Source organism: Coregonus lavaretus, assembly GCF_964263955.1.
Source record: "Coregonus lavaretus genome assembly, chromosome: 30".
In the NCBI taxonomy this organism is placed as follows: domain Eukaryota; kingdom Metazoa; phylum Chordata; class Actinopteri; order Salmoniformes; family Salmonidae; genus Coregonus; species Coregonus lavaretus.
The window spans coordinates 35,289,318-35,310,665 of NC_140017.1; the positions used below are offsets into that span (position 1 = coordinate 35,289,318).

Here is a 21,348-nt window from a genome sequence, read left to right on the forward strand (position 1 = left end):
ATTATGGCAAGAACAGCTCAAATATGCAAAGAGAAACAACAGTCCATCATTACTTTAAGACATGAAGGTGAGTCAATTCGCGCTATGGTGATACTGGCTCTCATGAGGACCGGCACAGGAAAGGAAAACCCAGAGTTACCTTTGCTGCAGAGAATAAGTTCATTAGAGTTACCAGCCTCAGAAATTGCAGCCCAAATAAATGCTTCAGAGAGTTCAAGTAACAGACAGATCTCAACATCAACTGTTCAGAGGAGATTACGTGAATCAGGCCTTCATGGACTAATTGCTGCAAAGAAACCACTACTAAAGGACACCAATAAGAAGAAGAGACTTGCTTGGGCCAAGAAACACGAGCAATGGACATTAGACCGGTGGAAATCTGTCCTTTGGTCTGATGAGTCCAAATGTGAGATTTTTGGTTCCAACTGCCGTGTCTTTGTGAGACGCAGAGTAGGTGAACGGATGATCTCCGAATGTGTGGTTCCCACAGTGAAGCATGGAGGAGGAGGTGTGATGGTGTGAGGGTGCTTTGCTGGTGACATTGTCAGTGATTTATTTAGAATTCAAGGCACACTTAACCAGCATGACTACCACAGCATTCTGCAGCGATATGCCATCCGGGACTATCATTTGTTTTTCAACAGGACAATGACCCAACACACCTCCAGGCTGTGTAAGGGCTATTTGGCCAAGAAGGAGAGTGATGGAGTGCTGCATCAGATGACCTGGCCTCCACAATCCCCCGACCTCAACCCAATTGAGATGGTTTGGGATGAGTCGGAGGGCAGAGTGAAGAAAAAGCAGCCAACAAGTGCTCAGCATATGTGGGAACTCCTTCAAGACTGATGGAAAAATAATTCTAGGTGATTACCCCATGAAGCTGGTTGTGAGAATGCCAAGAGTGTGTAAAGATGTAATCAAGGCAAAGGGTGGCTACTTTGAAGAATCTAAAATATATTTTGATTTGTTTAACACTTTTTTGGTTACTACATGATTCAAAATGTGTTATTTCATAGTTTTGATGTCTTCACTATTATTCTACAATGTAGAAAATAGTAAAAGTAAATAAAAACCTTTGAATGAGTAGGTGTGTCCAAACTTTTGACTGGTACTGTATATAAAGTTGTTTCATATAGATTGGTATATTGCAAGATGACTTCAGCGTGGAAAGTTCTGTCATGTGAATAAGTAGTCCTGCAATTTCCCAAGTCCCCCAGACTGAACCACTTGGGGCCATGGTATTTTACATTTTATTCATTTAGCAGACGCTCTTATCCAGAGCGACTTACAGGAGCAATTAGGGTTAAGTGCCTTGCTCAAGGGCACATCGACAGATTTTTCACCTAGTCGGCTCGGGGATTAGAACCAGCGACCTTTCGGTTACTGGCACAACGCTCTTAACCACTAAGCTACCTGCTGTATTATACTGCTCAATCTGCCAAGAAATCCTGTTCAACAACATATTGTTAATAGGTAAGATTACAAATTATTATTCAATTGAATATAAAAGCCTATTTTTTTCTGTGGGGTTGAGCAGACTATGAGACAGTTGTATGTGTAATTGGTACTCTTACCCAGTCCCAATGATTTAACTAAGGCATTTAGAAGGCCTTGTGGTTGTGTACTGTTAGGTTACACAGTCCCAATGACGTAAAGGCCCAGTGTAGTCAAAAACCTGATCTTCCTGTGTTTTATATATTTATGGGTTGGGATAATACTGTGAAAATTAGAAAATTATGATAATGCCCTTTTAGTGTAAGAGCTGTTTGAAAATACCACCAGAAATTTCCACCTGTTTTGGTGGGAAGGCGTTTTGGTCACCAGGCAGTAAATTAGTAAATAGACCAATTAGAAATAGAGCTCCAAACCTCTGCCAATAACATCTCATTTTTCCCCTCCCCACTAAGAACACTCCCAGAAAGTTCTAGCAATATTCTTGATTGAGAAATTGCTCTTTGCTAATAAGCTATTTTTGTTTCTTTTTGACAATTTTAATTGAAAACAAACACAATATGGTACTTAATTGTTACCCATAAATGATTTGATATTGAGATAAAAACAGCTGTGTTGGACCTTTAAGTAAGGCCTTTGGAAGGCCTTGTGGTTGTGTACTGTTAGGTTAGGAGGTGGGACTTTTAGGGGGCAGGTGTGAATACAGCTGTACTCCACAGCCGGGACACCATGGAAACCCTAGGGGCCTTCCTTTTGTCTCTCTGTCACAGCTTACCTGTCGTCCGGGGCTGCATCTATAATCACCACTAATTATGTTTGGACTCTCTGGGACTATTATCAATCATGTATTACCCACGGTACTTTGAGCTTAGACAGTTTGAGCTTAGTCTCAAAAACCTGATTTTCCTGTGTGTTATATATATTTCCACACTTTCAGGTTGGGAAAATACTGTGAAAAATTGAAAATTATGATAATGCCATTTTAGTGTAAGAGCTGTTTGAAAATACCACCAGAAATTTCTGCCTGTTTTGGTGGGACGGCGTTTTGGTCACCAGGCAGTAAATTAGTTAATAGACCAATAAGAAATAAAGTTCCAAACCTCACTGCCAATAATCAATTTTCCCCTCCCAGAAAGTTCTAGCAAAATCTTTGATTGAGAAATTGCTCTTTGCTAAGAAGCTATTTTTGCTTATTTTTAACAATTTTAATTGAAAACAAACACAATATGGTACTTAATTGTTACCCAAAAATGATTTGATATTGAGATAAAAACAGCTGCATTGGACCTTTAAGTAAGGCCTTTGGAAGGCCTTGTGGTTGTGTACTGTTAGGTTAGGAGGTGTGACTTTTAGGGGGCAGGTGTGACTACAGCTGCACTCCACAACCGGGACACCATGGAAACCCTGGGGGCCTTCCTTTTGTCTCTCTGTCACAGCTTACCTGTCGTCCGGGGCTGCATCTATAATCACCACTGATTATGTTTGGACTCTCTGGGACTATCATGACCTGCCCGCTCTCCTCTACTTCTCATGATGTGCAGTGAAGCGAGCCAGTGGCCTACCCATCTGTCAACATGCTTTTGGTATTGAATTACCCACAGAACTTTGAGCTTAGACAGTTTGAGCTTAGTCTACCGATACGCATACTGGTTTCATACACATTGGGCTGTTTTAAAGGGATAGTTCACACACATTTCAAGTGTACAGATAACTGGCAAGTATATGGATCATGATAGTCAGCAACCGAAAACGGGGCTTAGTTTACCTACTCAGAACATATCATTAGCATCATTGAATGCAAAACAATGGGAGGGGTAGAACCAGTGCTTGACCTTGACTGAAATAGGTGCCGGTACTCATTTTGGGTGCCGGTACTGTTTATATTTAGGTGCAGGAGCTCCACAATACTTTTGAGCTAATAGTCTTTAAGAGGAACAGGAGCTCAAACAGTAGAACATGTGAGGCACTAAATTGAAACTGCAAAATATGTGACAAAGAAATTAACTTTTTGTCCTGAATACAAAGCGTTATGTTTGGTGAAAACTCTATATATTTTCAAGCATGGTGGTGGCTGTTTCATGATACGGGTATGCTTGTCATCAGGAAGAACTAGGGAGTTTTTTTTAGGATAAAAATAAACAGAACAAAGCTAAGCACAGGCAAAATCCTAGAGGAAAACCTGGTTCCGTCTGCTTTCCAACAGACACTGGGAAATTCAACTTTCAGCAGGACAATAACCTAAAACACAAAGTCCAAATATAAACGGGAGTTGCTCACCAAGAGGACGTTGAACGTTCGTGAGTGGCCTCGTTACAGTTTTGACTTAAATCGTCTTGAAAATCTATGGCAAGACTTGAAAATGTCTGTCTAGCAATGATCAACAACCAACTTGAAGAATTTAAAACATAATAATGGGCAAATATTGTACAATCCAGGTGTGCAAAGCTCTAATAGACTTACCCAGAAAGGTGCCAAAGAAATAAGACCCAAGGGGGTGTGGTATATGTCCAATATACCACAGCTAAAGCTTGTTCTTAGGCACGTGCCTGGACACAGCCCTTAGCCGTGGTATATTGGCCATATATCACAAACCCCTGAGCTGCCTTTTTTGCTATTATAAACTGATTACCGACGTAATTAGAGCAGTAAAAATAAATGTTTTGTCATACCCGTGGTATATGGTCTGATATACCACGTCTGTCAGCCAATCAGCATTCAGGGCTCGAACCACCCAGTCTATAACATGTATTGACTCAGGGGGTTGAATACTTACGTAATCATGAAATATTAGTGTTTTATTTTTCATTAATTATTTACAAATGTTCTCATTTTTCTTCCACTTTGACATTGCAGAGTATTTTGTGTAGATTGTTGACAAAAATGTACAATTAAATCAATTTTAATCCCACCTTGTAACACAACAAAATGTGGAAAAAGTCAAGGGGTGTAAATACTTTCTGAAGGAACTGTTCATATTGCAATGTAGTTGTTTTAAAATGTTATCATGAACTAGACCAGGGATTCCCAAATTCAGTTCTGGGTTACAGCCTTCTTCTCTGAGCTGGTGGTGAGCATCCTGGCTCAGAACAGGTCTATCTCCTACCCTACATGCTACCTCCAGTCTCTGCTCATCCACCTGTACGGAGCTAGCTCCTTAACTATCCTGACTGCCATGGCTTATGACAGGTATATCTGCTGTCCAAGAAAGCGAAGGTAACCTGCCTAAATGACGACCGCCCTGTAGCACTCACGTCTGTAGCCATGAAGTGCTTTGAAAGGCTGGTCATGACTGACATCAACACCAGTGTGAGAATGCTGTTCCTTGACTACAGCTCAGCATTTAACACCATAGTGCCCACAATGCTCATCACTAAGATATGGACCCTGGGACTAAAAACCTCCCTCTGCAACTGGATCCTGGACTTCCTGACGGGCCACCCCCAGGAGGTAAAGGTAAGCAACAACACATCTGCCACGCTGATCCTCAACACTGGGGCCCATCAGGGGTGCGTGCTTAGTCCCCTTCTGTACTCCCTGTTCACCCACGACTGTGTGGCCAAGCAACACCATTATTATGTTTGCTGATGACACAACAGTGGTAGGCCTGATCACCGACAAAGATGAGACAACCTATAGGGAGGAGGTCAGAGACCTGGCAGTGTGGTGCCAAGACAACAACCTCTCCCTCAATGTGAGCAAGACAAAGGAGCTGATCGTGGACTACAGGAAAATGAGGGCCAAACAGGCCCAATTAACATCGACAAGGCTGTAGTGGAGCGGGTCGAGAGTTTCAAGTTCCTTGGTGTCCACATCACCAACAAACTATCATGGTCCAAACACACCAAGACAGTCGTGAAGAGGGCACGACAACCCTCAGGAGACTGAAAAGATTTGGCATGGGTCCTCAGATCCTCAAAAGGTTCTACAGCTGCACCATCAAGAGTATCCTGACCGGTTGCATCACCGCCTGGTATGGCAATTCCTCGGCCTCCGACCGCAAGGCACTACAGAGGGTAGTACGTACGGCCCAGTTCATCACTGGGGCCAAGCATCCTGCCATTCAGGACCTATATATTAGACGGTGTCAGAGGAAAGGCCAAAAAAATTGTCAAAGACTCCAGTCACCCAAGTCATAGACTGTTCTCTCTGCTACCGCACGGCAAGCGGTACCGGAGCATGAAGTCTAGGTCCAAAAGGCTCCTTAATAGATTCTACCCCCAAGCCATAAGACTGCTGAATAATTAATCAAATGTCCACCCGGACTATTTGCATTGACATCCCCCCACCTTTTGATTTTACACTGCTGCTACTCGCTGTTTATTATCTATGCATAGTCACTTTACCCCTACCTACATGTACAAATGACCTGGACTAACCTGTACACCCGCACATTGACTCGGTACCGGTACCGGTACCCCCTGTACATAGCCTCGTTATTGTTGTGTTACTTTTTATTACATTTTTTACTTTTATTTATTTAGTAAATATTTTCTTTAATCTATTTCTTTAACTGTATTGTTGGTTAAGGGCTTGTAAGTAAGCATTTCACGGTAAGGTCTACACCTGTTGTATTCAGCGCATGTTACAAATACAATTAGATATTTTTTTAGTCACAATAACTTGATGAAAATCATAATTTTCATGTGGCTCTTGGTCATTACACTGACTGTGGTTCTGCTGGCTCTAGTCACTCACTTCAAAATCTGCAGAACGACAATAGTGGATATGTTTTGTAACAATCCGTCATTGGTGAGGCTCATTTGTGATGACACACGTATAAACAACTACTATGGGTTGTTTATAACAGCCATCTTTCAGGATGTAACGTTGATAGTGGTTATATTTACATATATCCAGATCCTGCTCACCTGTGTTATGAATAAGTCGTCTGATGCCCGGAGAAAGGCCATTCAGACATGTGGTACACATCTTGTAGTGTTGTTATTCTTAGAGTTCAACACCTGTTTTAGCTCATCGATTTTAGCATCGATCAGCTCCTTCTCTGAGAAGGGCTTTGTAGTATCAGTTATAATACATGGGCTTTAGACCGTTTTTAAGGCCTTCCAAAATAAAAGAAAGACATGCTCCTTTGTAAATCACATGGATTATGTTAGAGAGGCTTCCATTAAAGAACATCCTCTGTGTTCTGTTAGACAGGTAACTCTCGATCCGCAATATAGCAGGGGATGTAAAGCCATAACACATTCATTTGTCCAGCATTATGACCTGTGTCAAAAGCTGCACTGAAGTCGTAACAAAACAGCTCCCACAATCTTCTTATTATAAATTTTTCAGCTTCCTGAGTCGGTTTCTGCCTGAGTTGCCTGTTTTCTGTCCTGGAGTCTTTTTTCCTGAGTTTCCTAACGCACCCTGTCTGGTTGCCGGGCGACGAAGCAAGGCGGGAGATCTCTCTATTACACGCACCTGCATCTCATCAGCTATCTGCACACCTGGTCCTGATCATCACCTCTCCACTTCATAAGCTCTGACCTGACATCCATTCCCTGCCGGATCGTTAGCCACGAACAGTATGTTGTGCCTGCGTATCAGCCTCAGATTACTTTTTGCTTGCTGTGAACTCACCTTCGTTTCCTCTGTCTACAGTTACTCTCCCGGAATATTCACTCCACCTCTGCCTGGTCGTCTGTGGCTTCAGAAACATCATTGGCTCTGCCCATTCACTCCCACCAACTAACCTCCGCTGCCCGCTCCGTCACCTGGATTCTCCTGCTTCCACATTTAAGTCTTTAAATAAATACTCACCTTCATTCAACTCACCTTGTCCTGGTCTGCTTCTGGGTTCCGCTTTAGAGAATCGTGACACATTTTCTCTCAGCCAGTCACCAATTTGTGTAAGTGCCGTACATGTTGAATGCCCTTCCCTATTAGCGTGCTGAAAGTCTGTTGTTAGCTATTTGATTAATAATTTTAGGACCAGTTAAGGTATCAAAAAACTATAACAACGTTATTTGATAAAACATTGAATTTGGCCATGCTGCTATTAGCCCATAGAAATGCATTGAATAACAGCTTCATATACTGAACAAAACATAAACGCAACATGTAAAGTTTTAGTTCCATGTTTAATGAGCTGAAATTTAAAGATCCCAGAAATGTTCCATATGCACAAAAAGCTTATTGCTCTCAAATTCTGGGCACAAATTTGATTACAGCCCTGTTTGTGAGTCTTTTTGCTTTGCCAAGATAATCCATCCACCTGACAGGTGTGGCATATCAAGCAGCTGATTAAACAGCATGATCATTACACAGGTGCACCTTGTGTGGGGACAATAAAATGCCACTCTAAAATGTGCAGTTTTGTCACACAACACAATGCCACAGATATCTCAAGTCTTGGGGGAGCATGCAACTGGCCTGCTGACTGCAGGATTGTCCAACAGAGCTGTTAACAATGAATTGAATGTTCATTTCTCTACCATGAGCTGCCTCTAACATCATTTTAGAGAATTTATCAGTACGTCCAACCGGCCTCACAACGGCAGACCGTGTGTAACCACGCCAGCCCAGGACCTCCACATCAGGCTTCTTCACCTGTGGGATCGTCTGAGACCAGCCACCCGGACAGCTGATGAAACTGTGGTTTTGCATAACCAAATAGTTTCTGCACAAACTGTCAGAAACCATCTCAGGGAAGCTCGTCTGTGTGCTCGTCGTCCTCACCATCGATGGCCACTTGCACGCTGGAGAAGTGTGCTCTTCACGGATGAATCCAAGTTTGTACTGTACTGGTCAGATGGCAGACAGTGTGCATGGCATCGTGTGGGCAAATGGTTTCCTGATGTGAACAGAGTGCCCCATGGTGGCGGTGGGGTTATGGTACGGGCAGGCATAAGCTACTGACAACTAACATTTAGCATTTTATCAATGGCAATTTGAATGCACAGAGATACCGTGATGAGATCCTGAGGCCCATTGTCGTACCATTCATCCACCACCATCGCCTCATGTTTCAGCATGATAATGCACGACCTGGCATGGCCCCATGTCCCAAGGATCTGTACACCATTTCTGGAAGCTGAAAATGTCCCAGTTCTTACATGGCCTGCATACTCATCAGACATGTCAGCAATCGAGCATGTTTGGGACGCTCTGGATCGACGTGTATGACAGCGGACTGATTTTTCTTGGGATTATTTGTTTATGCTAATAAGATTACCTCGGGGGCGTGGACATAGACTGTAAGGTTTACTAAGGGTTGGTAACAGGCTGAATGGTCAACTGTTTGAGCCAGTAAAGTGTGCTTTGCTATTCGCTGACTTTACGGAATTCTAAATTACAATGCTTGTCTTTCATCATTTGGTCAGTTATGCATGGATGTGTAGGTTCAGAATTTGTAGTTGGCATGTAATTCCTAAATTTGCTAATCTTGCCAATGAAAAAGTCATTAAAGTAGTTGGCAATATTTACATTTACATCATTTAGCAGACGCTCTTATCCAGGGCGACTTACAAATTGGTGCATTCAACTTATGATAGCTAGTGGAACAACCAAATTTAGAAGGATTACTTTATACTATTCCAGGTATTCCTTAAGGAGGTAGGGTTTCAACTGTCTCCGGAAGGTGGTCAGTGACTCCGCTGTCCTGGCATCGTGGGGGAGCTTGTTCCCACCATTGGGGTGCCAGAGCAGTAAATAGCTTTGACTGGGTTGAGCGGGAACTGCGCTTCCGTAGAGGTAGGGGAGCTAGCAGGCCAGAGGTGGATGAACGTAGTGCCCTCGTTTGGGTGTAGGGTCTGATCAGAGCCTGAAGGTAAGGAGGTGCCGTTCCCCTCACAGCTCCGTAGGCAAGCACCATGGTCTTGTAGTAGATGCGAGCCTCAACTGGAAGCCAGTGGAGTGTGCGGAGGAGCGGGATGACATGAGAGAACTTGGGAAGGTTGAACACCAGACGGGTTGCAGCGTTCTGGATGAGTTGTAAGGGTTTAATGGCACAGGCAGGGAGCCCAGCCAACAGCGAGTTGCAGTAATCCAGACGGGAGATGACAAGTGCCTGGATTAGGACCTGTGCCGCTTTCTGTGTAAGGTAGGGTCGTACTCTGCGAATGTTGTAGAGCATGAACCTGCAGGATTGTGTCACCGCTTTGATGTTAGCGGAGAACGACAGCGTGTTGTCCAGGGTCACGCCAACGTTCTTTGCACTCTGGGAGGAGGACACAATGGAGTTGTCAACCGTGATGGCGAGATCATGGAGTGGGCAGTCCTTCCCCGGGAGGAAGAGCAGCTCCGTCTTGCCGAGGTTCAGCTTGAGGTGGTGATCCGACATCCACACTGATATGTCTGCCAGACATGCAGAGATGCGATTCGCCACCTGGTTATCAGAAGGGGGAAAAGGAGAAATGTAATTGTGTGTCGTCTGCGTAGCAATGATAGGAGAGACCATGTGAGGATATGACAGAGCCAAGTGTCTTGGTGTATAGAGAGAATAGGAGAGGGCCTAGAACTGAGCCCTGGGGGACACCAGTGGTGAGAGCACGTGGTGCGGAGACAGATTCTCGCTACGCCACCTGGTAGGAGCGACCTGTCAGGTAGGACGCAATCCAAGAGTGAGCAGCGCCGGAGATGCCCAACTCGGAGAGGGTGGAGAGGAGGATCTGATGGTTCACAGTATCAAAGGCAGCAGATAGGTCTAGAAGGATAAGAGCAGAGGAGAGAGCGTTAGCTTTAGCAGTGCAGAGATCCTCCGTGACACAGAGAAGAGCAGTCTCAGTTGAATGACCAGTCTTGAAACCTGACTGGTTTGGATCAAGAAGGTAATTCTGAGAGAGATAGCAGGAGAGTTGGCTAGAGATGGCATGCTCAAGAGTTTTGGAGAGAAAAGAAAGAAGGGATACTGGTTTCTAGTTGTTGACATCGGAGGGATCGAGTGTAGGTTTTTTGAGGAGGGGTGCAACTCTCGCTCTCTTGAAGTGGGTTTTGTGATGAATGAGCCATCTGATTCAATGAAGGATGGAGCTGATTTCTCCTTTTTGACCAACATTTAATTTAAGGTGCTCCAAAGCTTTTTATTATTATCCTTCATATCATATATCTTTGTTTCATAGTATAGTTTCTTCTTCTTTTTGTTCAGTATAATCCCGATTTCTCAGTTAACAGTATGTTTGCCAATCGGCTGTGCAGCCAGACTTATTTGCCATTCCTTTTGACTCATCCCTCTCATCTCTATCATCCACAGGGATTGAACAGTTTTCACAGTCATGTTCTTAATGATTGCATGCTTATTAGTAACTGGAATAAGCAATTTCATAAATGTGTCAAGTGCAGCATCTGGTTGCTCCTCATTACACACCACAGACCAGCTAATATTCTTTATATCTTCAACATGGGAACCACTACAAAATATTGTGTATGACCTCTTATACACTATATTAGGACCAGCCTTTGGAAATGTGGTTTTCCTAGATATGGCTACTATATTATGATCACTACATCCGATGGATCTGGATACTGCTTTAGAGCAGATTTCTGCAGAATTAGTGAAGGATGTGATGAATACATGTGCATGATTTCATTCCTCTTCTGTTTGTAAATACCCTGGTAGGTTGACTGATAACCTGAACCAGGTTGCAGGCACTGCTTACAGTTTGAAAATGTTTCTTGAGTGGACTGAAAGCCAGTCAATATTTATGTCACCCAGAAAATATACCTCTGTTGATATCACATACATACATTATGACGCATTTCACACATATTATCCAGATATGACTGTTAGCACTTGATGGTCTATAGCAACTTCCCAGAATAATGGGTTTAGGTGAGGCAGATGAAGCTGTAGCCGTATTACTTCAACAACATTTGATATGAGATCCACTAAGCTTTACAGAAATATCACTCTGAATATAAACCACAACACCATTTCTGTTAGCATTTCTGTCTTTTCTATAGATGTTATAACCATGTATTGCTAGCACTGTATCATCAAAGGTATGATCCAATTGAGTTTCAGAGATAGTTAGCATATGAATGTTATTTGTTAGTAGCAAGTTCTCGATTTTCAGTATTACTTTAGTGAGTGAAACAGGATGCATGTATTGCAATATTTTTATTCTGTACAGGCTTCCTTTTCACTCTGTCAATTACGTTAGTATTGTGGAGTAACTACAATGTTGTTGATCAGTGGACGCTGCTGGGAGGAGGACGGCTCATAATAATGGCTGGAAAGGAGTGATTGGAATGGCAATTTTGCGGGTATTTTTTCCTATAACATTTTGATTGAATGTTTTACTGTTTTCTAAATGTACAATTTCTTTTCTACTTTGGCCTCTATTCAATCTGTAAAGCTGAAGCGTTAAAGATTCTGTAAAAGTAATATGCAGGCAGCGTTTACGCTGAATGCTGTCTCCGCTAAAGCAGAACCATTACCTTTACATTTCAATCACACAGTAAAGCTGAACTTCCGTGGTACTGATTGAATAGAGCCTTTTGTAATTTTGGGCAATTTTGAAAGCATTGTAATTAATATGTGCTGATGTTGTGATTTTACAATAAAGCCTTTTCATAGGTCATTACTGGCGTCAGAAAGAAAGTGAAATGTTTATTTCTGTTAACGTTTAAAATATACGTGAGTACTGTCTTGCATGTACAGAATGTCTTCATAGATCACATAGCCAACGACGTACAGTAGACAGTAATTTACCACAATAGAACATCATTATGTATTTAGATACAGTAATTAATACATCATCATGCAATCATCCCAACAACCAATCACTTAGTCTTGAGTTACGTCAGAATGTGTGAGTGGTTCTCTGGGATTACTGTCACATGAATCTGTCTCCTTTAAATAACATTCTACTGCACAAGGAGTTGGGGCTTTATTTCTGCTAGTGCCACAGCTCTCTCCAAACTAGTTTAGAAAGATTGACAACATAATAGCAGGGTATTGTTTGACAGAACGTAACAGACAGGTAAACCCTCAGGTAAGCTATACCACTCATCTGAATAACGTGCCGTATACTTACATACACATTGCTTTAATGCAGAGTACATGTTAAATTAAAGACAATATATGTTTAAAATTATAAACTACAATATACAGTGACTGAATACAACCAATCTGAAAATTCAGTTAATATGTTAATAAGAACCCTACAGTAAGCTAGACTGGAACTGACTAGCTTTAGATACGATTTTGCTAGTATTGAGTCAGATTTGCATACCAAGTAGTTTAATAGCACTTTGAAATATGTACATAAGATTTGCTTTTCTTCCTTTACAGGTATTTGATGATGGCGGGCCAGACTCTTAATCAGACATTCAGTTACAACCTGCAGATTGCCAGTTTTGACATCCCTACCCCAGTGAACTACCCTGTGTTCACCATGGGTCTCCTGCTCTATCTGTTCTCTGTCTTCTGTAACCTCACCATCATGCTGTTGATCATCACACAGAAGACTCTCCACAAGCCCATGTTTTACATCCTCTTCAGTCTCCCCCTGAATGACCTGATAGGAATCAGCGCTATGCTACCGAGGGTGTTGGCAGACATCGTGACACAGACTCACTCTGTGTACTACCCCACATGTGTTTTTCAAGCCTTTCTTTGTCACATGTACGGAGGTGGTGTGCTTTTTGTACTTGCAGCGATGTCAATTGATAGATATTTTGCCATTTGCAAACCACTGCAATACCCCTCAATCATGACACCTTTTACACTATGTGTCATTATATCAGCTGCTTGGGGCCTTGACCTGGCCATGATACTGACCCTGTTTGCTCTTCAGTCCAGAGTTAAGAGGTGCAAGGCTTACATACTAAATATCAATTGTGACAACCCCTCTCTACTTCGCCTCTCATGTGGAGAAGATCTCACAGTTAACAACATTTATGGTTTGGCTATGACAGCGGTTATGCAGATTATCAGTGTGGGTATTCAGCTTTTTTCCTATATTAACATTCTTGTAATATGCATAATTAATCGACAATCTGACACCAAGAGCAAGGCTGTAAACACCTGTGTCGCTCAGCTAGTAACATTTTTCCTTTTTGAATTTACTACCACCTTTGTAATACTGTCATATCGCTTTCAGAACATACCTCCTAATGCACAGAAACTGTGTGGTATGATGATCTACCTTCTCCTGCCAATTATTAATCCAATTATATATGGGATGAAAACAAGGGACATCAGAACAGCATTTTTCATGGTGGTGAGAAAAAAAATAATAGCGTTCACGTGAACATTTAATGAATGTCAGCTCCACATTGGTTTCCTGTGTGTCTTGGGGCTCATGTGTATATCTCTAGCTCCACTAATCATTGGGGGAAATAGAAAAATGAATCCGTTTTGTGGCAACATCAACTTACTCTGCTTTGTGATCTAGGGATATCAATAATCAGTCATAGTAACATACCTAACATCTGTTTAATACCTTTCTTACTTGACTTGTTTTGACATTACTATTCAATCAAATGGATAGGTTAGGCAGTGGCCTCTTTAAAGGATTGTTATGCTCTTTCATATTTTTGTCATAGTTTTAATATACAGTACCAGCCAAAAGTTTGGACACACCTACTCATTCCAGTGTTTTTCTTTATTTTTACTATTTTCTACATTGTAGAATAAAAGTGAAGACATCAGAACTATGAAATAACACATACGGAATCATGTAGCAACCAGAAAAAATGTTAAACAAATCTAAATATATGATATATTTGAGATTCTTCAAAGTAGCCACCCTTTGCCTTGATGACAGCTTTGCACACTCTTGGCATTATATCAACCAGCTTCATGAGGTAGTCACCTGGAATGCATTTCAATTAACAGGTGTGCCTTGTTAAAAATTAATTTCTGGAATTTCTTTCCTTCTTAATGCGTTTGAGCCAATCAGTTGTGTTGTGACAAGGTAGGGGGTGTATACAGAAGATAGCCCCTATTTGGTAAAATACCAACTCTATATTATGGCAAGAACAGCTCAAATAAGCAAAGAGAAACAACAGTCCATCATTACTTTAAGACATGAAGGTGAGTCAATCCAGAACATTTCAAGAACTTTGAACAAGCGCTATGGTGATACTGGCTCTCATGAGGACCGCCACAGGAAAGGAAAACCCAGAGTTACCTCTGCTGCAGAGAATAAGTTCATTAGAGTTACCAGCCTCAGAAATTGCAGCCCAAATAAATGCTTCACAGAGTTCAAGTAACAGACAGATCTCAACATCAACTGTTCAGAGGAGATTACGTGAATCAGGCCTTCATGGACTAATTGCTGCAAAGAAACCACTACTAAAGGACACCAATAAGAAGAAGAGACTTGCTTGGGCCAAGAAACACGAGCAATGGACATTAGACCGGTGGAAATCTGTCCTTTGGTCTGATGAGTCCAAATGTGAGATTTTTGGTTCCAACTGCCGTGTCTTTGTGAGACGCAGAGTAGGTGAACGGATGATCTCCGAATGTGTGGTTCCCACAGTGAAGCATGGAGGAGGAGGTGTGATGGTGTGAGGGTGCTTTGCTGGTGACATTGTCAGTGATTTATTTAGAATTCAAGGCACACTTAACCAGCATGACTACCACAGCATTCTGCAGCGATATGCCATCCGGGACTATCATTTGTTTTTCAACAGGACAATGACCCAAAACACACCTCCAGGCTGTGTAAGGGCTATTTGGCCAAGAAGGAGAGTGATGGAGTGCTGCATCAGATGACTTGGCCTCCACAATCACCCGACGTCAACCCAATTGAGATGGTTTGGGATGAGTTGGACCACAGAGTGAAGAAAAAGCGGCCAACAAGTGCTCAGCATATGTGGGAACTCCTTCAAGACTGATGGAAAAATTATTCCAGGTGACTACTCCATGAAGCTGGTTGTGAGAATGCCAATAGTGTGCAAAGCTGTAATCAAGGCAAAGAGTGGCTACTTTGAAGAATCTAAAATCTAAAATATATTTTGATTTGTTTAACACTTTTTTGGTTACTACATGATTCCAAATGTGTTATTTCATAGTTTTGATGTCTTCACTATTATTCTACAATGTAGAAAATAGTAAAAGTAAATAAAAACCTTTGAATGAGTAGGTGTCTCCAAACTTTTGACTGGTACTGTATATAAAGTTGTTTCATATAGATTGGAATATTGCAAGATGACTTCAGCGTGGAAAATTCTGTCATGTGAATAAGTAGTCCTGCAATTTCCCAAGTCCCCCAGACTGAACCACTTGGGGCCATGGTATTATACTGCTCAATCAGCCAAGAAATCCTGTTCAACAACATATTGTTAATAGGTATGATTACAAATCATTATTCAATTGAATATAAAAGCCTATTTTTTCTGTGGGGTTGAGCAGACTATGAGACAGCTGTATGTGTAATTGGTACTCTTACCCAGTCCCAATGACTTAACTAAGGCATTTAGACAGCTTTGTGGTTGTGTACTGTTAGGTTACACAGTCCCAATGACGTAAAGGCCCATTGCAGTCAAAAACCTGATTTTCCTGTGTTTTATATATTTATGGGTTGGGATAATACTGTGAAAATTTGAAAATTATGATAATGCCCTTTTAGTGTAAGAGCTGTTTGAAAATACCACCAGAAATTTCAGCCTGTTTTGGTGGGAAGGCGTTTTGGTCACCAGGCAGTAAATTAGTTAATAGACCAATTAGAAATAGAGCTCCAAACCTCTGCCAATAACATCTCATTTACATCTCATTTTTCCCCTCCCCACTAAGAACACTCCCAGAAAGTTCTAGCAATATTCTTGATTGAGAAATTGCTCTTTGCTAAGAAGCTATTTTTGTTTCTTTTTGACAATTTTAATTGAAAACAAACACAATATGGTGCTTAATTGTTACCCATAAATTATTTGATATTGAGATAATAACAGCTGCGTTGGACCTTTAAGTAAGGCCTTTGGAAGGCCTTGTGGTTGTGTACTGTTAGGTTAGGAGGTGAGACTTTTAGGTGGCAGGTGTGACTACAGCTGTACTCCACAACCGGGACACCATGGAAACCCTAGGGGGCTTCCTTTTGTCTCTCTGTCACAGCTTACCTGTCGTCCGGGGCTGCATCTATAATCACCACTAATTATGTTTGGACTCTCTGGGACTATCATGACCTGCCCGCTCTCCTCTACTTCTCATGATGTGCAGTGAAGCGAGCCAGTGGCCTACCCATCTGTCAACATGCTTTTGGTATTGAATTACCCACAGTACTTTGAGCTTAGACAGTTTGAGTTTAGTCTACCGATACGCATACTGGTTTCATACACATTGGGCTGTTTTAAAGGGATAGTTCACACACATTTCAAGTGTACAGATAACTGGCAAGTATATGGATCATGATAGTCAGCAACCGAAAACGGGGCTTAGTTTACCTACTCAGAACATATCATTAGCATCATTGAATGCAAAACAATGAGAGGGGTAGAACCAGTGCTTGACCTTGATTGAAATAGGTGCCGGTACTCATTTTGGGTGCCGGTACTGTTTATATTTAGGTGCAGGAGCTCCACTTTGACATTGCAGAGTATTTTGTGTAGATTGTTGACAAAAATGTACAATTAAATCAATTTTAATCCCACCTTGTAACACAATAAAATGTTGAAAAAGTCAAGAGGTGTAAATACTTTCTGAAGGAACTGTTAATATTGCAATGAAGTTGTTTTAAAATGTTACCATGAACTAGACCAGGGATTCCCAAATTCAGTTCTGGGTGCTACAGCCTTCTTCTCTGAGCTGGTGGTGAGCATCCTGGCTCAGAACAGGTCTATCTCCTACCCTACATGCTACCTCCAGGCTCTGCTCATCCACCTGTACGGAGCTGGCTCCTTAACTATCCTGACTGCCATGGCTTATGACAGGTATATCTGCTGTCCAAGAAAGCGAAGGTAACCTGCCTAAATGACGACCGCCCTGTAGCACTCACGTCGGTAGCCATGAAGTGCTTTGAAAGGCTGGTCATGACTCACATCAACACCATCATCCTGGAAACCCTAGACCCACTCCAATTCGCATACCGCCCCAACAGATCCACAGATGACGCAATCTCAATCACACGCCACACTGCCCTTTCCCACCTGCACAAAAGGGACACCTTTGTGAGAATGTTGTTCATTGACTACAGCTCAGCGTTCAACACCATAGTGCCCACAATGCTCATCACTAAGATAAGGACCCTGGGACTAAACACCTCATACTCATCAGACATGTCACACATCGAGCATGTTTGGGACGCTCTGGATCAACGTGTACGACAGCTGACTGATTTTTCTTGGGATTCTTTTTTTATGCTAATTAGATTACCTCGGGGGCGTGGACATCGACTGCTAGGTTTACTAAGGGTTGGTAACAGGCTGAATGGTCAACTGTTTGAGCCAGTAAAGTGTGCTTTGCTAATCGCTGACTTTATGGAATTCAAAATTACAATTTTTGTCTTTCATCATTTGGTGAGTTATGCATGGATGTGTCGGTTCAGAAATTGTTGTTGGCATGTCATTCCTAAATTTGCTAATCTTGCTAATGAAAAAATCATTAAAGTAGTTGGCAATATCAGTGGGTTTTGTGATGAATGAGCCATCTGATTCAATGAAGGATGGAGCTGATTTCTCCTTTTTGACCAACATTTAATTTAAGGTGCTCCAAAGCTTTTTATTATTATCCTTCATATCATATATCTTTGTTTCATAGTACAGTTTCTTCTTCTTTTTGTTCAGTATAATCCTGATTTCTCAGTTAACAGTATGTTTGCCAATCGGCTGTGCAGCCAGACTTATTTGCCATTCCTTTTGCCTCATCCCTCTCATCTGTATCATCCACAGGGATTGAACAGTTTTTACAGTCATGTTCTGAATGATTGCATGCTTATTAGTAACTGGAATAAGAAATTTCATAAATGTGTCAAGTGCAGCATCTGGTTGCTGTCACAGTGGCTGATGTGGATGTGGTGGAGGAGTCACACGCAGGACACAGAAGCTAAGTCCAACCGACTTTACTGAACACAACAATATAACAGACTCTGGCCTCAACGAAATAGGAGGCGGACTATGCGCAACAATGCGCAAAACACAAGTAATCCAAGGCGCACGAAAACAGTACAGTGCGACGACAGGAAATTACAAAATAAAAAAGACGAGCCGCACCTGTTGACAGGCGAACAATAACACACAATACACAACTAACAAAACGAGAAACGTATAGGGGACATAATTAACCCAAATGGAAAACAGGTGTACAATAAAGACAAAACGAAACGAACTTCGATAACATACAACGGTGGCAGCTAGTACTCCGGGGACGACGACCGCCGAGGCCTGACCGAGCAAGGAGGAGGAGCAGCCTCGGCCGAAACCGTGACAGTACCCCCCCCCCTTGACGCGCGGCTCCAGCCGTGCGCCGACCCCGGCCTCGGGGACGACCAGGAGGACGCGGAGCAGGGCGCGTGGGTTGACCACGGTGGAACTCTGTCAGGAGAGATGGGTCTAGGATGTCCCTCCTCGGCACCCAGCACCGTTCCTCCGGGCCATACCCCTCCCACTCCACGAGATATTGGAGACCCCCCATCCGACGTCTCGAATACAAGATGGACCGAACTGTGTACGCCGGAGCCCCCTCGATGTCCAGTGGGGGCAGAGGAGTCTCTCTGATATTATCGTCCTGGAGTGGACCAGCTACCACCGGCCTGAGAAGAGACACATGGAACGAGGGGTTAATACGATAATCACTAGGCAGTTGTAACCTGTAACACACCTCGTTCAATCTTCTCAGGACTTTAAAAGGCCCCACAAACCGCCGACCCAGTTTCCGGCAGGACAGGCGGAGGGGTAGGTTTCTGGTAGAGAGCCAGACTCGATCACCAGGTGCGTACACCGGCCCCTCACTGCGGTGGAGATCGGCGCTCGCTTTCTGACGACGGATGGCCCGCTGCAGGTGGACGTGTGCAGCGTTCCACGCCGCACCCACTCATCCACCGCAGGAGCCTCGATCTGGCTCTACTGCCACGGTGCCAGAACCGGCTGGTAACCTAACACACATTGGAAAGGGGTTAGATTGGTTGAGGAGTGTCGGAGAGAGTTCTGGGCCATCTCTGCCCAGGGGACATACCTCGCCCACTCCTCCGGCCGGCCCTGGCAATACGATCTAAGAAACCTACCCACATCCTGGTTCACACGTTCCACCTGCCCATTACTCTCCGGGTGGTAACCCGAGGTCAGGCTCACCGAGACCCCCAAACGCTCCATAAACGCTCTCCAGACTCTGGAGGTGAACTGGGGACCTCGATCAGACACTATATCCTCGGGTACCCCGTAGTGCCGAAAAACGTGGGTGAATAGTGCTTCAGCGGTCTGTAGGGCAGTAGGAAGACCCGGCATTGGGAGCAGACAACAGGCCTTAGAGAACTGATCCACAACGACCAGTATAGTAGTATTCCCCTGCGAGGGGGGAAGGTCTGTGACGAAATCCACCGAGAGGTGAGACCATGGTCGTTGTGGAACGGGCAGGGGTTGTAACTTACCCCTGGGCAGGTGTCTAGGCGCCTTACACTGGGCGCACGCCGAGCAGGAGGAGACATAAACCCTCACATCCCTGGCTAACGTTGGCCACCAGTACTTAGCGCTAAGGCAGTGCACAGTCCGGCCAATACCAGGATGTCCAGAGGAGGGTGACGTGTGAGTCCAATATATCAGTCGATCCCGAACCTCGAGCGGAACGTACGTCCGACCCACCGGGCACTGTGGAGGACTAGCGTCGGTACGCAACGCCCGCTCGATTTCAGCATCAACCTCCCACACTACCGGTGCCACCAGACAAGACTCCGGCAGTATGGGAGTGGGCTCAACGGACCTCTCCTCCGTGTCATACCGCCGAGACAGTGCGTCTGCCTTACCGTTCTGGGACCCAGGGATGTACGTGATCTTAAATACGAACCGGGATAAAAACATGTTCCACCGCGCCTGGCGAGGGTTCAATCTCCTAGCTGCCCGGATGTACTCCAGGTTACGGTGGTCAGTCAAAATGAGAAAAGGGTGTTGAGCCCCCTCAAGCCAATGCCTCCACACCTTTAGGGCCTGTACCACGGCTAACAGCTCCCTGTCCCCTACATCATAATTTCGCTCCGCCGGGCTGAGCTTTTTGGAGTAAAAAGCACAGGGGCGGAGTTTAGGTGGCGTGCCGGACCGTTGCGAAAGTACGGCCCCAATACCGGCCTCTGACACGTCAACCTCTACCTGAAATGGTGAAGCGGGATCCGGATGCGCCAGCACCGGAGCCGAAGTAAACAGGTCCTTCAGTCTCCCAAAAGCCCTGTCCGCCTCGGCTGACCACTGCAAACGCACCGGACCCCCCTTCAACAGAGACGTTATGGGAGCTGCCACCTGTCCAAAACCCCGGATAAACCTCCGGTAGTAATTTGCAAACCCCAAAAACTGCTGCACCTCTTTAACAGTGGTTGGAGTTTGCCAATTACGCACGGCTGACACCCGGTCAACCTCCATCTTCACCCCTGACGCAGACAACTGATAACCCAAAAAGGAGATCGACTCCTGGAAAAACAGACATTTCTCTGCCTTGACATACAGGTTGTGCTCCAACAGCCTCCTCAACACTCGGCGCACCAGGGCTACATGCTCGGCTCGGGTAGAAGAGTACACAAGAATGTCATCAATGTACACGACCACACCCTGCCCCTGCATGTCCCTGAAGATCTCATCCACGAAGGATTGGAAGACTGAAGGAGCGTTCATCAACCCGTATGGCATGACGAGATACTCGTAATGACCTGAGGTGGTACTAAATGCTGTCTTCCATTCATCGCCCTCTCTAATGCGCACCAAGTTGTATGCGCTCCTGAGATCTAGTTTTGTGAAGAAACGCGCCCCGTGCAATGACTCCGTCATAGTCGCACTCAGAGGGAGTGGATAACTGTATTTCACAGTGATCTGATT

The 21,348-nt window shown here is 43.8% G+C and overlaps 3 protein-coding genes across 3 annotated transcripts in view; all 3 read left to right on the forward strand.

The window, feature by feature from the left end:
• Positions 1–61: 61 nt before the first annotated feature.
• Positions 62–6,498, forward strand: LOC311106229 (olfactory receptor 6N1-like; the record flags this gene model as incomplete). The annotated part of the gene is made up of 3 exons (XM_084148530.1): positions 62–67; positions 4,466–4,665; positions 6,051–6,498. The coding sequence occupies 3 exons, from the start codon at positions 62–64 to the stop codon at positions 6,496–6,498; spliced, it is 654 nt and encodes a 217-aa protein (XP_084004656.1).
• A 6,200-nt stretch (positions 6,499–12,698) lies between these two features.
• On the forward strand, positions 12,699–13,649 carry LOC311106230 (olfactory receptor 52J3-like; the record flags this gene model as incomplete). The annotated part of the gene is made up of 1 exon (XM_084148531.1): positions 12,699–13,649. One exon carries the CDS (start codon positions 12,699–12,701, stop codon positions 13,647–13,649), a length of 951 nt encoding a protein of 316 aa, XP_084004657.1.
• A 3,090-nt stretch (positions 13,650–16,739) lies between these two features.
• LOC311106231 (olfactory receptor 6N2-like) overlaps positions 16,740–21,348 on the forward strand; it is a gene marked incomplete at both ends in the record, with an annotated part of 29,104 nt that continues 24,495 nt past the window's right edge. The window contains 2 exons of the mRNA XM_084148532.1: positions 16,740–16,752; positions 17,130–17,268. Coding sequence (XP_084004658.1) covers positions 16,740–16,752; positions 17,130–17,268 — 152 coding nt within the window. The remainder of the gene's footprint in view (positions 16,753–17,129; positions 17,269–21,348) is intronic.